General features: G+C 39.2%; 1 protein-coding gene across 1 annotated transcript in view; it reads right to left on the minus strand.

The window, feature by feature from the left end:
* RSF1 (remodeling and spacing factor 1) overlaps positions 1 to 19,940 on the minus strand; it is a 198,888-nt gene that overhangs the window by 22,932 nt on the left and 156,016 nt on the right. The window contains exons 10-11 of the mRNA XM_053561132.1: positions 6,753 to 6,807; positions 5,675 to 5,784 (exon numbers count right to left, since the gene is read on the minus strand). Coding sequence (XP_053417107.1) covers positions 5,675 to 5,784; positions 6,753 to 6,807 — 165 coding nt within the window. The remainder of the gene's footprint in view (positions 1 to 5,674; positions 5,785 to 6,752; positions 6,808 to 19,940) is intronic.

A 19,940-nucleotide genomic window follows, 5' to 3' on the forward strand; every position in this document is an offset into this window, starting at 1 on the left:
ATTTTTTTAGACAGAGTGTTGCTATGTCACCCTTGGTAGAGTGCCGTGGCGTCATAGCTCACAGCAACCTCAAACTCTTTAGCTTAAGTGATTCTCTTGCCTCAGCCTCCCAAGTAGCTAGGACTACAGGTGCCCACCACAAAGCCCAGCTATTTTTTGTTGCAGTTGTCATTATTGTTTAGCCTCAGTATATGTGGCTGGCACCATAACCATGTGCTACGGGCGCCGAGCCAATCTAAGTCACTTTTAACACAACTAAGCAGCCTTTATTTACACCCCAGATGCAGAGCTTTGGATAAAATGATTTCTAGACACATCACTCCACATATCTGCCTTAACTTCACTGTTTCCAAGGAAACAGATCCCAGTGTCCATTCTGCAGTACCAATCTGATATATTGACCATTTTACAGAGCCCTGCTTTACTTTGAGCCTTTACTGTTCATTTCTTCATTTAAATTTCATGTAAATGCTACCCATTCTTCAGAATCTTATAATAACTCTATTTTTTCTCATCTGGTTCGATGTTCCAAAACTCCACTGTGAGATTTCGTTTGCCCATACATTTGTTCCCAATATCCTACTACAAATGATTGGCTTAAAGGGAATGTAAATTGCTCTTCTACGGGGTGTAGCACAATTTATAACATAACCATGAAGTGAATTTATCAGTAATGTTTCTTTCCTAAGTTGGAAAAACAAAGTTATCTTCTTGTTCTTTTCATTTTGATCACTGAGTATGGTCACATACTATTTTTATGTTTATTGATAATTTTTGCTCTTCTTTCACAAAGTACCAGTTTGCATCCTTTGGCCATTTTGTTTTAGCAAGTGTGTTCATCTTTTCTTACTAAATTGTAAAAGATTATTATGTATTAAAGATTTTAACTTCTTTGTTACATGTTGCAGTTATTTTGATCCAAAGTGTATTTCCCCTTTACCTTTATATATACACTTTTTTAAGTTTCGAGAAAGGAAAAGTGGTATCTTGCCCTGCTACTATCATGAGTAATGATACTACCACATCTCCACTGAGGCCTCGCCTTCCTCCAAATACACAATCAAAAAAGTTTTACTGTTTAGTTTTAATCTTCAAAAGAAATGAAATCTTAATTTTGCTTAAGTAATTGATTACCCAACAAAAAAAGCTTTTTTCAGCAATATTAATGCCTAAACATATGCAAAAATCATGGGAAAAATTACCATATTTTTACCATGAAAACACAATCATTGCATTTTTAAAAATGTATAAGCCATTCCTTTTAATTCTAATTCCACTGTAAGCAAATAATTGTCTTTTCTAAATGCTGTTGTATTAGTCTTTTGAAATTTTTATCTAATCAAATATCCTTTCTAGTATTGTTTCTGCCTGAGGTGTTATGCTTAAAAAGTTGCTCTGGCTTGGCACCTGTGGCTCAAGCGGCTAAGGTGCCAGCCATGTACACCTGAGCTGGCAGATTCGAATCCAACCCAGGCCTGCCAAACAACGATGATGGCTGCAACCAAAAAATAGCCGGGCATTGTGGCAGGCGCCTGTAGTACCAGCTACTTGGGAGGTGGAGGCGGAGACTCGCTTGAGCCCAGGAGTTGGAGGTTGCTGTGAGCTGTGTGCCACGCCACTCGACCCAGGGCGACAGCTTGAGACTCTGTCTCAAAAAAAAAAAAAAAAGTTGCTCTTTACTCTGAGAAAATAAGTCTTCCTTAAATCCTTTTGGGAACCAGATAGAGTATAAATAAACACATAATACATCTTGTGCTAAAAAACATCATTTACCCTAAGTTCCTATATTACTGTCATGTAATTTTAGAGCTAAAGTGATTTTTTGCATCTATCCACCATCATGGATGAAGCGAACAAGACCAAGAGAAATGAACCATTTAAATATATATGGCTAATAACGGCACAGTGAAGACTATAATCTTAGACATCTGACTCAATCCAATGTTCCCTAAGTCAACTTTGATGTCACCCTCTTTGTTAGGAACAATAAAATATAATATTATAAACAATTATTAATTGATAGTAGTGATAAATTAAAGTAAATCTCTTCTTTTAATAACCACAATTTCATAAGGACTGAAAGATAATACTTAATATCAATTCTAGAATAGTGTTTGTTTAAAAAATGCAAATTTATTTTCAATGTGAATGATGTATTGTGAAACAATTCAAGCATAATGTGTATTTTACATTTCCTCATGTATAATTTCATTTGTGAAAAACACTAGGTAGATACAGAAAACTGTAACTAACCAAACCAACCTACATAGGAATATACAAAGGCACATAAGTAAACCATCTACCAGCTACATCAGTTTATCATGTGTTATAAACTATAGCGATTTATAACTGATAGTACACCTTTCTGTCTGATTTCAGATAACTCTCTTCCTATCACTATACAATAATTAATAAACTAGAACCCTCCATTTCCAGAGACAAATGTGAGGTCTTTTATTGGTGTAAAATGGAATTGCTACTTTTTTTTTATTAAATTGCCATCTTTTTAAAAAAGGTATCGGGTCGGTGTCCATAGCTTAGTGAGTAGGGTGCCGGCCACATACACTGAAGCTGGTGAGTTTGAGCCCAGCTTGGACTATTGAATTTTTTGAGTATATGGCTCTAATCTTGCATTTCTCATGATCCATATAGTTTTTATGGCATAATTTTGCACAGCATTGTAATTTTTAGGACTATATAGAGGGTATCAAAAAATGTATGCAATTTTAAGAAAGGAAAAACTATTAAAATTCTAATACATATATTAATAACATCTGTTATCTTATATACTGTTATCTTGCATTTCTTGTAATTACAGAAATCAAATGTGACTTTGAATATCATATATAAGGTAACAAATATTATCAATAAACATGTATATTGAATATTACAATTTCTTTTTTTTTTTTAATTTGAGATAGAGTCTCATTTTGTCACCTTTGGTAGAGTGCCAGAGCATCATAGTTCACAGCAACCTCAGACTCTTGGCTCAAGCGATTCTCTTGCCTCAGCCTCCTGCGTAGCTAGGACTATAACATCCAGCTACTTTTTTCTTTTAGCAGGCCCAGCCCTGGTATATGTGGCCGGTGCCCTAAGCACTGAGCTACGGGCGCCCAGCCTCAATAATTACAATTTCAATACAGTTTTTTCCTTCCTTAAAATGTGTATACATTTTTCTGGCATCCTCTGTATATTATGTTACAGCAGAACTGACTTTATGTTTGCATTTCCCATCTGTAAGCTTTGACTTCCTATATAGAATTCTTTCTATTTTTCAAAAGACTAAAATGGGCACTGTTACCATATATATAAAGAATTTTATCCCTATTGCTCTTACTGGAGTTTTATAAAGTTTTAACAGTAAAAACACCTAAAAACTCTACACAAAAAATTCTTCCATAGTCATTAATGAAAGTTTACAAACAAGGAGAGAACATTGTAACAAAGTTAAAACTAAATAAAGATAAAAGCTAAAAGATCAGAGTTTTATAAAATCCACTGTTTTTCATTTCTAGTTATTCAAATTAAAAAACTGTTTTGTTAGAACAGTGGTTCACGCCTGCAATCCTACCATTCTGGGAGATCAAGGCAGGAGGGTCACTTGAATCTAGGGGTTTGAGGTTGCAGTGAGCTAAGTTGATGCCATTGCACTTTAGCTGGGCAAGAGAACAAGATTTTGTCTCAAAACAAACAAAAACAGCAACAAAAAATCTGTTTTGTAGCTGGGCATTGTGGCAGGTGCCTGTAGTCCCAGCAAATCAGGAGGCTGAGGCAAGAGAATCGCCCTGGCCTAAGAGCTGGAGGTTGCTGTGAGCTGTGATCTCAAGCACTCTACTAAGGGCGAGAAAGTGAGACTCTGTCCCTTAACAACAACAACAAAAAATCTGTTTTGGAGCTGTCTTAGTAGATTTTAGGGGCCACAAACCCCAAAATGATCTAAAATAAGTGAATTATAATTGAATATTTGAGACGATGTGATTTGGTAGAAAAACACTAGATTAGTAAATAATCAGAAGATAAGGTTTCTTTGCTTTTTTTTTTAGAGACAGAGTCTCATTTTATTGCTCTTGGTAGAGTGCGTTGGCGTCATAGCTCACAGCAACCTCCAACTCTTGGGCTTGGGCAATTCCTTTGCCTCAGCCTCCCAAATAGCTGGGACTACAGGTGCCCACCAGAATGCCCAGCTATTTTTTTGTTGCAGTTTGGCCGGGGCTGGGTTTGAACCCGCCATCCTTGGCATATGGGGCCGGTGCCCCACCCGCTGAGTCACAGGCACTGTCCCAGAAGATAAGGTTTTGTTGTGTTTTATTTTATTTTATTTATTTATTTATTTATTTATTTTGGCCGGGGCTGGGTTTGAACCCGCCACCTCCGACATATGGGACCGGCGCCCTACTCCTTGAGCCACAGGCGCCACCCTATTTTATTTTATTTTAATTTAATGGCAGCATTCTCCTGCCCAGGCTAGAGTGCCATGATTTCAGCCTAGCTCACAGCAACTTCAGACTCCTGGGCTCAAGCAATCCTCTTGTCTCAACCTCCCAAGTAACTGGGACTACAGGTGCCTGCCTAATAGTTTCTGTTTTCACTAAAGAGAGGGTCTCAACGCTTGTTCAGGGTAGTCTTGAATTTCTGAGCTCCAGCAGTCTATTTGCCTCTGCCTCCAAGAGTGCTAGGATTATAGGTATGAGCCACAGAGCCTAGCCAGAAGATAAGGTTTTAATGTAGGCTTACCCAGTAATAGAAGGACCATAGAAAAATGTCTCTCTGGCATTTTTAGTGATAAAAGGTAAACCAAACAATATTTACTGAGTTTAGCAGTTACTGTTTGTCAGCACTATGCTATGCGTAGATAACCCAAAACCATGTAAAACAGACATCACAGGGTAATAGTCTAGTGGTGGAGAAAAACATCAATCAAATAATTGTAACCAGAAACATCATAATTGTAAGTGCTTTCAAGGACAACTAATTCCTATGACCATATATAACGGGAGATTTTCTCTACAGAAGGCTAAAAAGATATTAGGCGGTGCCTGTGGCTTAGTGGGTAGAGCGCCGGCCCCATATACTAAGGGTGGTGGGTTTGAACCTGGCCCTGGCCAAACTGCAACAAAAAATAGCCAGGCGCTCTGGTGGGTGCCTGTAGTCCCAGCTACTCAGGAAGCTGAGGCAAGAGAATTGCCTAAGCCCAGGAGTTGGAGGTTGCTGTGAGCTGTGACACCATAGCACTCTACAGAGGGTGATAAAGTGAGACTCTGTCGCTAAAAAAAAAAAAAAAAAAAGGTTAATAAGATAAAACTAAGCAAAGTAAACAGCATATGTAAAGGGATTATATAAGGCAGCATAGCAAATGCAGAGACGGGAAGGGAAAATGTGATGAAATGGAGCTGGGAAGGTAAGTAGAAATAAGATTAGGCGGTGCTTTATAGACCTTCTTAAAGCCATCAAACCTCATCCCCAAAGCTATAGAAATCTGACAAAACATATGGTAAACTGAAGAGAATGACACAGAAGGTGTATGTTTGGAAAAGATTACTCATAAATTAAGAAATATATATAATATTACTAATAATCATTGTGATAAGAAAAGCATATACTTCTGGGTCATACTAACTGTAAAGAAACATTTTAATATGCTCTTTCACTATAAACGTTTCCATATACTTCATACCTGTAACTTATACATTTCCGTGTTCTTGTTGACCTTCTTTCAAGCAAGTTTGCTTTGGATTTTTTTGAATCTTTTTTCTTTTCTTCTTGATCTTCAGAAAAATCTGGCTCCTTTAACAATACAAGTATATAGGTTATTACTTTTGCTCCTTGGAATTATTGATAATAGTTTTGAAATCACCACATGTGCAGCACATGCGAAAGATATGAAAATATTTGAGATGATTCCCTTAAAACTGAATAAACAACTGGCAACACTAAGAATACAGATTAAAAAGGAATATTGGTGATCTATACTAAAATTCTTATGCTTCTGTGAGTTTATAATTAGTACTTGTTTACCATGTTACATGTATTTTTATTCATGTGATATCCTTCCTAATCAATGCAATCATAGACTAATCTATAGATAATCTTTCAAAAAAACCAAGGATACAAATTGCAGTTTTCTTTTTTTTTTTTTGTAGAGACAGAGTGTCACTGTACCGCCCTCGGGTAGAGTGCCGTGGCGTCACACAGCTCACAGCAACCTCTAACTCTTGGGCTTACGCGATTCTCTTGCCTCAGCCTCCGGGGCAGCTGGGACTACAGGCGCCCGCCACAACGCCCGGCTATTTTTTGTTGCAGTTTGGCCGGGGCTGGGTTTGAACCCGCCACCCTCAGCGTATGGGGCCGGCGCCCTGCTCACTGAGCCACAGGCGCTGCCCCAAATTGCAGTTTTCAATAACCCCCAAGACAGAGAATTAAAAATCACATCTTCTGGAATTATTCTTTAGTCATTTTACATAAAATGTACAAAAGCTAAAAGCAAATTATTCAATTAAGAGTAAAAATAAATCATATACCCCAAATGATGAGCAATACATTTAGTTTGGATGTAATATCACATTTTCAAGTTATCTACACACATAACAATTTCAATCATGGGGGATTATGAGCAATTTCTCTCTAAGGCCTTAAAATTTTATTATTAATACTGGTATGTTATGTGTTTAAACCCATTCACGTTACAGAAGGTGGGTTAAATTTTAGAATTATGATAGTCTCCCCTTCAAAAATACTATAAACCAGAAACGTACTTGTGGAGGAATGATGTTTTCAATGCTGATACCAACATACACCAATCGTTCTTTCCTTTAGGTAAAAAACAAACAATAATAAAATGAGATTTGCTAAATAAAATTATTATGAAAATATCACTAATACAGACAATATTAAAATTACAATTACATGGTAATAGCATAGGCTAAGTCACAGATGTATTAACTATTATCTATAAAACTTAACGAAATATTAGTATCTGTGGGGAACACAAAATTTCCTAGGCATATGAAAACTATACCTTTAGAAGGGACTTATACCAGTGACATAAAACTGGTAAGTGATGTAGACAAGGTAACTTCATGAAAAGTCATGCTGTGACTCCCTGTTGAAACCATTAGATAGAGAAAAAAAACAAAAAAACGGAATACTACTCCAATAGTTGATAAAAAAAAAAAAAGAAACCATTAGATAGAAAGTAGAAAACCATCTCTGATTTGACAAATGAGATAGTTATGTTGGAGAAAGTTTTTAGTAATATTCTGCATGCAGTTATAGCCTCATGGTAATACACATAAAAATGACATAAGCAAAACCAAGTTAAGATCTGGTGTCAATGACACCAGGACCATTCACGTTTTGATGTTGAGAAGAAAAAAAGCAATGCAGACATAAGGCTCTGCACTGTAGTGAAGACATCTTTATTTTTTTCTTTTTTTAGACAGAGTCTCACTTTGTCACCCTTAGTAGAGTGCTGTGGTGTAACAGCTCTCAGCAATTTCAAACTCTTGGGCTCAAGCAATTCTCCTGCCTTAGCCTCCCGAATTCTAGGACTACAGGTGCCCGCCACAACACCCAGCTATTTTTAGAGACAGTGGTCTTGCTCTTGCTCAGGCTGGTCTGGGCCTGTAAGCTCAGGCAATCCACCCACCTCAGTCTCTCAGAGTGCTAGGATTACAGGTGTGAGCCACTGCACTCAGCCTGTAGACAGCTTTAGAGCCAAGAAACAAGGATTTGAACCACTAGTGACATCTCCATAGTTTCATTTCCAAGAAACAAACTTTTGTTCATTTTAATTCAACAAATTATATATGAAAAACAGCATGCACCTTCTCTGGTTCTTCCAATGTTAAGCCAAATTCAACAAGGACAGCTGAGCTCTGACAAGCCATTGTACCATTTTTTCTCCCTTTACATATTGTGTCCCTTACAGAAGGAAATTAATGTATCCAGTTGACTAGGTCTTCTAAAGAGTATCTAGCCTTTAGTGCCCTATAAACCCTTGGCCCTGCTAATAAGAATGTCATGGTCTTTTTAATAATAGGTTATGGAGCTATTAAATAAAAACTGATAGGTGATAAAGTAATAAGTGATTTTAATCACAACCTGCTTTAAAAAATACAGCATAGTTACTGCACTTATAACCAAAAAAGGCAAGAACATTATTAACTAGAATAAAGAGGGAAGACTCAAGGATAAGTAAGAGCTTCAGCTATAGGTTGATAGGTATGTTTGATATGCATCTAACTGTTCTTATAATAACCAACTTTGAGAAATCTCTACTTTGACTTGGCCACTATTTCTCTACTCAATTCAACTGAAAAAACATTTATTAACATTCACCATAGCAGATCACAATTTGTGTCTGGCTTGGGGATTCATACGTAAATAAGGTATTGTTCCTGCCTTCGTAATTACTTAAAAATTGATTATAGTCCATTATGAACAAGTATAATGGAAACATGAAAAAGGAACAGATAATTTTGTCTAAAGAATTAAGAAATTTGGGAAGGATATAAACAGATGCTAATACTTGAGCCAGTTCTTTTTTTTTTTTTTTAAGAGACATAGTCTTATTTTGTCACCCTCGGTAGAGTGCTGTGGCGTTACAGCTCACAGCAACCTCCAGCTCTTGGGCTTAAGCGATTTTCTTGCCTCAGCCTCCCGAGTAGCAGGGACTATAGGTGCCTGCCAGAATGCCTGGCTATTTTTTTGTTGCAGTTTGGCCGGGGCCGGATTCCAACCTGCCACCCTTGGTATATGGGGCTGGCGCCCTACTCACTGAGCCACAGGCGCCACCCTTGAGCCAGTTCTTGAAGGTAGATATGATTTTTGGCATACTATTTTCTTACTCAGTAACTTACAGAAAGATACTCATACCTTCCACTCCATCTCACCACCTAGCTCAATGATCATATTTGGCCTACCTTATCATTACCAACAATCACACTGCTAAAATTTCAATTTTAGGCACCCTGTTTCTGACTTCTACCAGCTCACTTTCCAGCTAGCTTCCTCTTGCGCCCTGATCTGAACAATTCTTTCACTCTAGTAGAACCTGTGCCCATTGATACTACCATCTTGTAAACACTGTCTGCCACTGCTTTAATGTCTTCACTTTCTCCATTTCCTGGCTTAGACTTCATGGTCCATTGTTAGAAATACTCCTTGGCATATTCTTTCAAATTCTTTGTCTCTTTTCCCCCTTGCCTCTATTACCTGGAAAATCCCATCCCTGATTAAATCAATTCTCTGCTAGTAAAGCTCTAGTAACAGTACCCTGGAAGTACACAGAGCTCTGGAGGGGACGTTTATAAATCACTTAGTAAGCTTCTAAAACATTAGATTTTACAAAGTATCAGTTCCCCAGGTCTGTAGACAGTTGCTGACTAGTCATTAAACACTCAATGACACATCCCTCTTTTCCATGACACTATACCGACCTCTATGGTAGAGATCCCATTATATACCTCTTCATGATTAAATTATTTGGCATAAAGTAGGTACCCAAGAAATAGTACTTAAATTTGGAATAAATACTCAAACAAGGGAAAAGATGCACTTGTATCATGACATATGGAGTAAGGCTCTCAGCTGTTAAGATGAGTCCTAGTGAAGTTATTTCACAGATTTTAAAAACTTGAATGGTAAACGCTCACTTTAGAAAAATGGATGATGCCAACTGGAATTTATAGTTAAATATTTATCTTAGAAACACGTATATTTTGCTCTTTAGCGCAAATAAGATTCATATGTATAAACGTATGTATTTATGTATATATGTACATACACATAAATATATACCACATATACACATACATATTCTAGGAACTATAAATAAATAACAAAGGTTTTCTTTCTTTTTTAGACAGAGCCTCAAGCTTTCGCCCTGGGTAGAGTACTGTGGCATCACAGCTCACAGCAACCTCCAACTCCTGGGCTCAAGCGATTCTCCTGCTTCTGCCTCCCAAGTAGCTGGGACTACAGGCGCCCATCACAATGCCCGGGTATTTTTTTTTATTTTTTATTTTTGTTGCAGCCATCATTGTTGTTTGGTGGACCCAGGCTGGATTCGACCCACCCTGACCCAGGCCAGCTCGGGTGTATGTGGCTGGCACCTTAGCCACTTGAGCCACAGGCGCCGAGCCAACAAAGGTTTTCTTAACTAGATTAACTAGTTTGGGGAAAATCAATAAACACCAGCAATTCAGATACTGGCTTTGTTGTACTCCATTCTATGATACAATCTCACCTGGGACTTAGTGTGTTATCTAAATCCACACTTACAGATGTCCTCTTAAAATTATGCCATTGAGGGCGGTGCCTATGGCTCAGTGAGTAGGGCGCCGGCCCCATATGCCGAGGGTGGCGGGTTCAAACCCAGCCCCGGCCAAACTGTAACAAAAAAATAGCCGGGCATTGTGGCGGGCGCCTATAGTCCCAGCTGCTCGGGAGACTGAGGCAGGAGAATCACGTAAGCCCAAGAGTTAGAGGTTGCTGTGAGCCGTGTGATGCCACAGCACTCTACCCGAGGGCTATACAGTGAGACTTTATCTCTACAAAAAAAAAAAAAAAAAAAATTATGCCATTGAAGTAAAGAGCATTACCAGGAGTAGGAGAGAAAGCAAAAGATCTAGTAAATGGGAGACCAATAATGTAAACAAAGGTTATGGCACATTTTAATATAAATTTCTAAAATTTAAAGTATTTCATAAATGCAGTGGTACATCTGATATATTGTAGAAAGCCACTGTCAAAAAATTTTTGGGGGTGGAGACAAGATGGCTGACTGAAGCCAGCTTTCCACAGAGGCTCCCATCCAGAAAGAGAGTTAAAGGACAGAAATTTAGCAAGTAACCTGGTGGATTAGAGCTGCACCAAGAGAGAAGGTTAAAGAACGCACATCAACCCCGCTGAGGCGAGCTGCGACCCCAAGGATACAAACAAAAGGTACGAAATCCATCAACAAGTGGACGGGAGTCCCCTCCCCCATGAGAACGGCTGGAGTGCCCCACAAACGAGCAGAGTTCAAAGGTCCTCCCACTACACTCCACGGGAGAGACCTTCTAAAAACTGGACCTGCCTCCCCTACTAGGGTGCCACGGCGTTCTCCTGCCAGGCATAAAACTGTATATATTCTCCACCTGCAATTCTGAGCTCCTAGCACTCCCCTCCAGTCTCACTCTGAGGTCTGGAGACCTGTCCACCAGGAGTCCAGATTCTTGGGTGATTTCTCGAGGGTTGTGGACAAGGCCTAGACTGCAGCTGGTCAGTGCTGATTCCGCAGCACGGGAGTGAGGAGAGGACGGTCGGCTCTGAGGGAACCACACCAGAGCAGCGGTGCACCGAGGCGCAGAGCAGCAGCCGTTTTTGGCAACAATAGGGCTCACTCCCGGATATTCCAAAGCCACACCCCGTCTTCCTGGGCAACCAGAGGAGGCCGGGCATCTTCTCAGGTGGCAACCACCGCAGAACAGATCTGGGACGGAAATGCATGCCCCGTGAGTAAAGGGTTTGCCTGAGGTGGTACCGGACTAGGTGGAATGTGAGGACTAGAAAAAGCACTAGCAGAGCCGGGAAATTCCCAGGGCGGGGCTGACCCAGAGGACCGCTTTACTAAGCCTAAGATGCACCTGGCCCTCAGGGGATGGTCAGTCTATAGACAAAGGAAGGCAGGAGGCTAGAACTGACAGCTAACTGAATACAAACCTGCAGAAGCAAAGACAGGGCCTGAGGCGCAGGCTCTGGGAACTCAAAACAGCTTCTCTTCTGCAGGGGAATTTAGCAGGGACAGAAACAAATTCCCGCAAAGTTGTTCTGTTCTGACAGTAACATCAATGGGGGGGGGGGGCTGGAACTGAGTGAACACCCCCCCAGCCTCCATCAAGCGCCCAAGGTTGTTAGGCCTCACCTCCCCCTGCTGGATAGAGGCAGAGCGCAGCAGCCTGGCTGAGCAGATATAAATTTCCTTGGATTCAGGCAGGTGCAAACCCCCGGAGTATCTGTTCACTAGAGGCAACTGGCTCATAGCCCTGCGGGCTATCAATGACGGGGTGTGACAGAGGTGCAAGGTGGGGAAGCAGGCATCAACTTTTCCAGACTGATCTATTTGCTGGGTGGGTCCTCCTGACTTCACAGAGCACCGGAGCAAGTCATATCTGAGTTGTCACCAGACCCCTGTGATCCAGTTGCCAGAGACCTTTTAAACTCTCCCACGTGAGACAGGTGCTGACTGAGACAATTGATTTGGACCTTCTGAACTGAGCCAATCGCCCAAGGACTATTCAAGTGGTGCCCCAGGTGTGTGGTTGTAGGAAGGTTTGATTTTTCTTTTCCAATTGTTGCTTGGGGCGGGGGTGTGTGTGACTTAATTGCTGATATTTCTCCACAGCTGAGACTACAACCCAGAGTAACTGTTTCACTAGGGTTGGACAGAGACCAGCTGAAAACAAGACAGAACCACTTAGCCCCATCACACCAAACTGGTCCCCAGTTTCTCAGGCCGTAACACTGTACGGGTCCTCGACAAAGCTCCAGGGGAAAAATCAAATGGTGTAAAATAATCATGGGGCGGAATCAGCGGAAAAAACTCTGGTAACATGAATAACCAGAATAGATCAACCCCCCCAAAGAAAGATATGGCAGATGTAACTGAAGATCCCATTCATTAACAGCTAGCCAAGATGTCAGAAATCGAATTCATAATTTGGATTGCAAACAAGATTAATAAAATGGAGGAAAATTTGGAATTAGAAATTCGAGGAGCAATTCAAAAGTTGCCTCAAGAATTTAACAAATTTAAAGACAAAACCACCAAAGATTTTGATGCACTGAAGCAAGAATTTGCAGCCCCCAAAGATCTGAAAAATACAGTAGAATCCCTCAGTAACAGAGTGGAGCAAGCAGAAGAAAGGATTTCTGACATTGAAGACAAAGCCTTTGAACACTCCCAAACTCTCAAAGAGGAAGAGAAATGGAGAGCAAAAACAGATCATTCTCTCAGAGAGCTCTGGGATAATTCGAAGAAGGCTAATATCCACCTCATTGGAATCCCTGAAAGTGATGAAGTGGCCTCGCAAGGCACAGAGGCCCTTCTCAATGAAATTATGAAAGAGAATTTTCCAGACATACCAAGAGATTCTGAAATTCAGATAGCAGACAGTTTCAGAACCCCAGTACGACTCAATCCGAATAAGACATCCCCCAGGCATATCATAATTAACTTCACTAAAGTTAATATGAAGGAGAAAATTCTGAAAGCAGTCAAACATAAGAAATCCATTACGTACAAAGGGAAGAAAATTAGAATGACTGCAAATCTCTCTGCTGAAACTTTTCAAGCCAGAAGGGGGTGGTCATCGACTTTTAATCTCCTAAAGCAAAATAACTTTCAACCCCGGATCCTGTATCCAGCTAAACTGTGTTTCATTTATGATGGAGAAATTAAATACTTTAATGACATTCATATGTTGAAGAAATTTGCCATAACCAAACCAGCTTTTCAGGACACTCTCAGACCTATCCTCCATAATGACCAGCCCAATCCTCCACCACAAAAGTAAACATACTCCAACTTCCACAGTGGTGAAAAGGATTAAAAATGTCCACTGGACTTTCGAAGAACTCGATACCCAAAATTTTACCAGACTTATCAATATTCTCCATTAATGTGAACGGCTTGACCTGTCCTCTAAAGAGGCACAGGTTAGTTGACTGGATACAAAAACTCAGGCCAGATATTTGCTGCATACCAGAGTCACATCTTACCTTAAAAGATAAATACAGACTCAGGGTGAAAGGATGGTCGTCCATCTTTCAGGCAAATGGTAATCAGAAAAAAGCAGGTGTTGCAATTCTATTTGCAGACACAATAAGGCTTTACACCAAAAAAAGTAAGGAAGGATAAGAAGGGTCACTTCATATTTGTTAAGGGTAATACTCAATATGATGAGATTTCAATTATGAAAATTTATGCACCCAATCAGAATGCACCTCAATTTATAAAAGAAACTCTAACAGACATGAGCAACTTGATTTCCTCCAGCTCCATAATTGCCAGAGATTTCAACACTAAATTGGCAGTGTTGAATTGATCCTCCAATAAGAAGCTAAGCAAACAAATTTTAGATTTAAACCTAACCATCCAACATTTGGATTTAGCAGACATCTACAGAACATTTTATCCCAACAAAACTGAATACACATACTTCTCATCAGTCCACGGAACATACTCCACAATCGATCACATCTTAGGTCACAAGTCTAACATCAGTAAATTGAAAGGAATAGAAATCATTCCTTGCATCTTCTCAGACCACCATGGAATAAATGTTGAACTCAGTAACAAAGGGAATCTGCATACTCATACAAAAACATGGAAGTTAAATAACCTTATGCTGAATGATAGCTGGGTCAGAGATGAGATTAAGAAGGAAATTGCCAAATTTTTGGAACAAAATGACAATGAAGACACAAATTATCAGAACCTCTGGGATACCGCAAAGGCAGTCCTAAGAGAGAAATTTATAGCACTGCAAGCCTTCCTCAAGAGAACAGAAAAAGAGGAAGTTAACAACTTACTGGGACATCTCAAACAACTAGAAAAGGAAGAACATTCCAACCCCAAACCCAGTAGAAGAAAAGAAATAACAAAAATTAGAGCAGAATTAAATAAAATTGAAAACTAAAGAATTATACAACAGATCAATAAATCAAAAAGTTTTTGAAAAGGTCAATAAAATAGATAAACCTTTGGCTAACCTAACCAGGAAAAAAAAAGTAAAATCTCTAATCTCATCAATCAGAAACGACAGAGATGAAAACAGACTCCTCAGAAATTCAAAAAAATCCTTAATGAATATTACAAGAAACTTTATTCTCAGAAATATGAAAATCTGAAGGAAATTGACCAATACTTGGAAGCACGTCACCTTCCAAGACTTAGCCAGAATCAAGTGGAAATGTTGAACAGGCCAATATCAAGTTCTGAAATAGCATTAACCATACAAAATCTCCCTGAAAAGAAAAGCCCGGGAGCAGATGGCTTCATGTCAGAATTCTACCAAACCTTTAAAAAGGAACTAGTACCTATATTACTCAACCTGTTCCAAAATGTAGAAAAAGAAGGAAGACTACCCAACACGTTCTTATGAAGCAAACATCACCCTGATCCCCAAACCAGGAAAAGACCCAACAAGAAAACAAAATTATAGACCAATATCACATAATGAATATAGATGCAAAAATGTTCAACAAGATCCTAACAAACAGAATCCAGCAACACAACAAGCAAATTATACATCATGACCAAGTCAGTTTTATCCCAGGGTCTCAAGGCTGGTTCAATATACGTAAATCTGTAAGTATAATTCAGCACATAAACAAATTAAAAAACAAAGACCATATGATTCTCTCAATTGATGCAGAAAAAGCTTTTGATTATATCCAGGATCCCTTCATGATCAGAACACTTAAGAAAATGGTATAGAAGGGACGTTTCTTAAACTGATAGAGGCCATCTACAGCAAACCCACAGCCAATATCGTATTGAATGGAGTTAAACTGAAATCATTTCCACTCAGATGAGGAACCAGACAAGGCTGCCCATTGTCTCCACTGCTCTTTAACATTGTAATGGAAGTTTTAACCACTGTAATTAGGGAAGAAAAGGCAATGATGGGTATATCCATATAGGGTCAGAAGAGATCAAACTATCGCTCTTTGCAGATGATATGATTGTATATCCGGAAAACACTAGGGATTCTACTACAAATCTCTTAGAAGTGATCAAGGAATACAGCAGCATCTCAGGTTACAAAATCAACGCTCATAAATCTGTAGCCTTTATATATACCAACAATAGTCAAGCTGAAATAACAGTCAAGGACTCTGTTCCATTCACAGTAGTGCCAAACAAGATGAAATATGCGAGAGTTTACCTAATAAAGGATGTGAAAGTTCTCTATAAAGAGAACTATGAAACTCTAAGAAAAGAAATAGCTGAAGATGTTAACAAATAGAAAAACATACCATGCTCATGGCTGGGAAGAATTAACACTGTTAAAATGTCCATACTACCCAAAGCGATATACAATTTTAATGCAATCCCTAATAAAGCTCCACTGTCATACTTTAAAGATCTCGAAAAAATAATACTTCATTTTATATGGAATCAGAAAAAACCTCGAATAGCCGAAGACATTACTCAGAAATAACAATGAAGCAGGAGGAATCACACTACCGGACCTCAGACTATACTATAAATCGATAGTGATCAGGGCGGCGCCTGTGGCTCAGTGAGTAGGGCGCCGGCCCCATATGCGGAGGGTGGTGGGTTCAAACCCAGCCCCGGCCAAACTGCAACAAAAAATAGCCGGGCGTTATGGCGGGTGCCTGTAGTCCCAGCTGCTTGGGAGGCTGAGGCAAGAGAAGTGCGTAAGCCCAAGAGTTAGAGGTTTCTGTGAGCCGTGTGACACCAGGGCACTCTACCCGAGGGCGGTACAGTGAGACTCTGTTTCTACAAAAAAAAAAAAAAAAAAAAAAAAAACGATAGTGATCAAAACAGCATGGTATTGGCACAAAAACAGAGAAGTAGATGTTTGGAACAGAATAGAGAACCAAGAGAGGAATCCAGCTACTTAACCGTTATTTGATCTTTGACAAGCCAATTAAAAACATTCAGTGGGGAAAAGATTCCCTATTTAACAAATGGTGCTGGGTGAACTGGCTGGCAACCTGTAGAAGACTGAAACTGGACCCATACCTTTCACCATTAACTAAGATACACTCTCACTGGATTTAAGTTTTAAACTTAAGACATGAAAGTATAAAAATACTAGAAGAGAGTGCAGGGAAAACCCTTGAAGAAATCGGTCTGAGTGAGTATTTTATGAGGAGGACCCTCCTGGGCAATTGAAGCAGCTTCAAAAATACACTATTGGGACCTGATCAAACTAAAAAGCTTCTGCACAGCCAAGAACACAGTAAGTAAAGCAAGCAAACAGCCCTCAGAATGGGAGAGATATTTGCAGGTTATGTCTCCAACAAAGGTTTAATAACCAGAATCCACAGAGAACTCAAACGTACAAGCAAGAAAAGAACAAGTGATCCCATCTCAGGCTGGGCAAGGGACCAAGAGAAACTTCTGAGAAGAAGACAGGCGCACGGCCTACAGACATATGAAAAAATGCTCATCATCCTTAATCATCAGAGAAATGTAAATCAAAACTACTTTGAGATACCATCTAACTCCAGTGAGACTAGTCTATATCACAAAAATCTCAAGACCAGAGATGTTGGTGTGGATGTGGAGAAAAGGGAACACTTCTGCACTGCTGGTGGGAATGCAAATTAATACATTCCTTTTGGAAAGATGTATGGAGAACACTTAGAGATCTAAAAATAGATCTGCCATTCAATCCTATAATTCCTCTACTAGGCATATACCCAGAACACCAAAAATCACACCATAACAAAGATACTGGTACCAGAATGTTTATTGCAGCCCTATTCATAATTGGTAAATCATAGAAAAAACCCAAGTGCCCATTGATCCACGAATGGATTAATAAATTGTGGTATATGTACACTATGGAATATTATGCAGCCTTAAAGAAAGATGGATACTTTATCTCTTTCATGTTTACGTGGATGGAGCTGGAACATATTCTTCTTAGTAAAGTATCTCAAGAATGAAAGAAAAAGTATTCAATGTACTCAGCCCTACTATGAAACTAATGTATGGCTTTCACGTGAAAGCTATAACCCAGTTATAACCTAAGAATATGGGGAAGGGGGAACAGGAGGGGAGGGAGGGGGGAGGATGGGCGGAGGGAGGGTGACTGGTGGGATTACACCTTCGGGGCATCTTACAAGGGTATATGTGAAACTTACTAAATCTAGAATATAAATGTCTTAATACAATAACTAAGAAAATGCCCGGAAGGCTATGTTAATCAGTGTGATGAAAATGTGTCAAACGGTCTATAAAACCAGTATATGGTGTAAAAAAAAAATTTTTTTTTCAACAGGTGAAAGGTATAAATGGCATGAGAATCACAGGCCTCCTAAGAACAAGCACATAAATCTGAGTGTCATACTTTTAGTGATTTACATTGTTGGCTTTTAGAAATACTATATTCTCTTCTAAACCTGCAGTGAGAGAGCCTATTAACTATCTACATTGCTAAATCAAATCAGCTTCAGGACATGGAAAAACAGTTTATTTCTAAAGACAGGCAGATTTCAGAAGGATTAAGGAACAGGAAAATCTAGTTTTTATTTGTGATTTAATTACATATTGAGTTTTAACTTTTTCAGTGTCAAAAATAAAAACAGGAGGAACTACACATCAAAATAGCCTTAGTAATTTTATATAGGATTATTCTTTATTTTTGAAAATGTTTGTGGAGGGCAGTGCCTGTGGCTCAGAGGGGTAGGGCGCCAGCCCCATATGCCGGAGGTGCGGAGGTGGTGGCGGGTTCAAACCCAGCCCCGGCCAAAAACTGAAAAAAAAAAAAAAAAATTCTTGGAAAGGCCAGGTGCAGTGTGGCTCATGCTTGTAATTCCAGCACTCTAGGAGGCCTGCTTGAGGCCAGGAGTGCGAGACCAGCCTGGGAAACACAGAGAGATTCCCATTTCTACAAAAATAAAAAAACTAAGCAGGCCCCATGACATGTGCCTGTAGTAGTGGAAGCTTAATCCATTTTAAGGTCTACCTTTGCACAAGGTAAAGTGGATTATGGAATGAGCTTAACTGCCTTAACACAAGGTAAATTTGGGGGGCAGACTATGAGACAGAGAATAAAAATTAAAGTAGCAGCAAATGAAGATATACAAGTACAAGATCAAGCAAGAGACACTCTAGATTTTCTCATACTGTCCTAGTGTACAAGTAGACATCAAGTCCTATAGATTAATTCTCTGAAAATTCTCTCTAAAACCACCACATTATTATCACCATAATTGACCTAATTCAGGCCGCGTATGCCCTCATAGACTTGCTACTACAACAGCCCCAACTCTCTAATTCCTTCTACTGTTATTACCCCAGCATTTTTCTGAAAAAAAGATCTAATTACATATATCTCTGCTTTGATGGCTCCCCCACTGCCTACAGAGAATAACTCTAATTTCCTAGCCTGGCAGGCTATCTATAATTTGGACTCACCCTGCTTTCTTAGCGATGTATCTCCTACCACTCTCTACTCTCATTTTAACATTTTGCATTTACTCATGTTTATGCTCTTTATCTGAAATATCCTTTCTTTGCATGTTTGCTGTGTAACCCTAATTTATCTTCCAAGGCCTTCCCTGGGAACCCCAACTCCTTTGAGAACTAAAATGTTCCTCCACAATGTTCTTGTATTGCTTTTAATATACCTCAACTTTTTATTCCATCATTGCTTTATACATCTGCATTTTCTGAGAAAAAAAAGTGAGTTCAATGTAAGCAAGTGCTTTGTCTTATTCATCTTTAATCTTCAGTTTGGTACACAATAGATGTGAACGAATGCTTAGAAACAGATTAATCAAAGAAGGTACCAATAAATATAAGCTTATGGTCTTGATTCTGAGCACACTTTTAAAGATTAGGCTCAAATCATAAATCCACAAAGAAGCCTTCTTCAACTGCTTTAAACCACAATGCATTTTTAAAAAGGAGGCATCTCTTAACAGTCAGTAGAACACAATTTGGCATTTAAATAGTTTATTCACTAGTATTAATTCTGCCCATCCAAAAAGATAACAAGGATAACTAAATCATAGATCAGTTCTTATAGTTTCCTTATAGTCTTTAAAATAATTAATTAGGTACATATCCCTCCACAATACTTGAGTCAGTATTTATTCAGAAAAGGCTGTGATAGATCAGGGGTTGGCAAACTTTCCTATAAAAGGACAGGTAAGTATATTTGAAGCATGGCAGGTCATAAGGTCTCTATCAT

Source organism: Nycticebus coucang, chromosome 14 (genome assembly GCF_027406575.1).
Source record: "Nycticebus coucang isolate mNycCou1 chromosome 14, mNycCou1.pri, whole genome shotgun sequence".
Classification (NCBI taxonomy): Eukaryota; Metazoa; Chordata; class Mammalia; order Primates; family Lorisidae; genus Nycticebus; species Nycticebus coucang.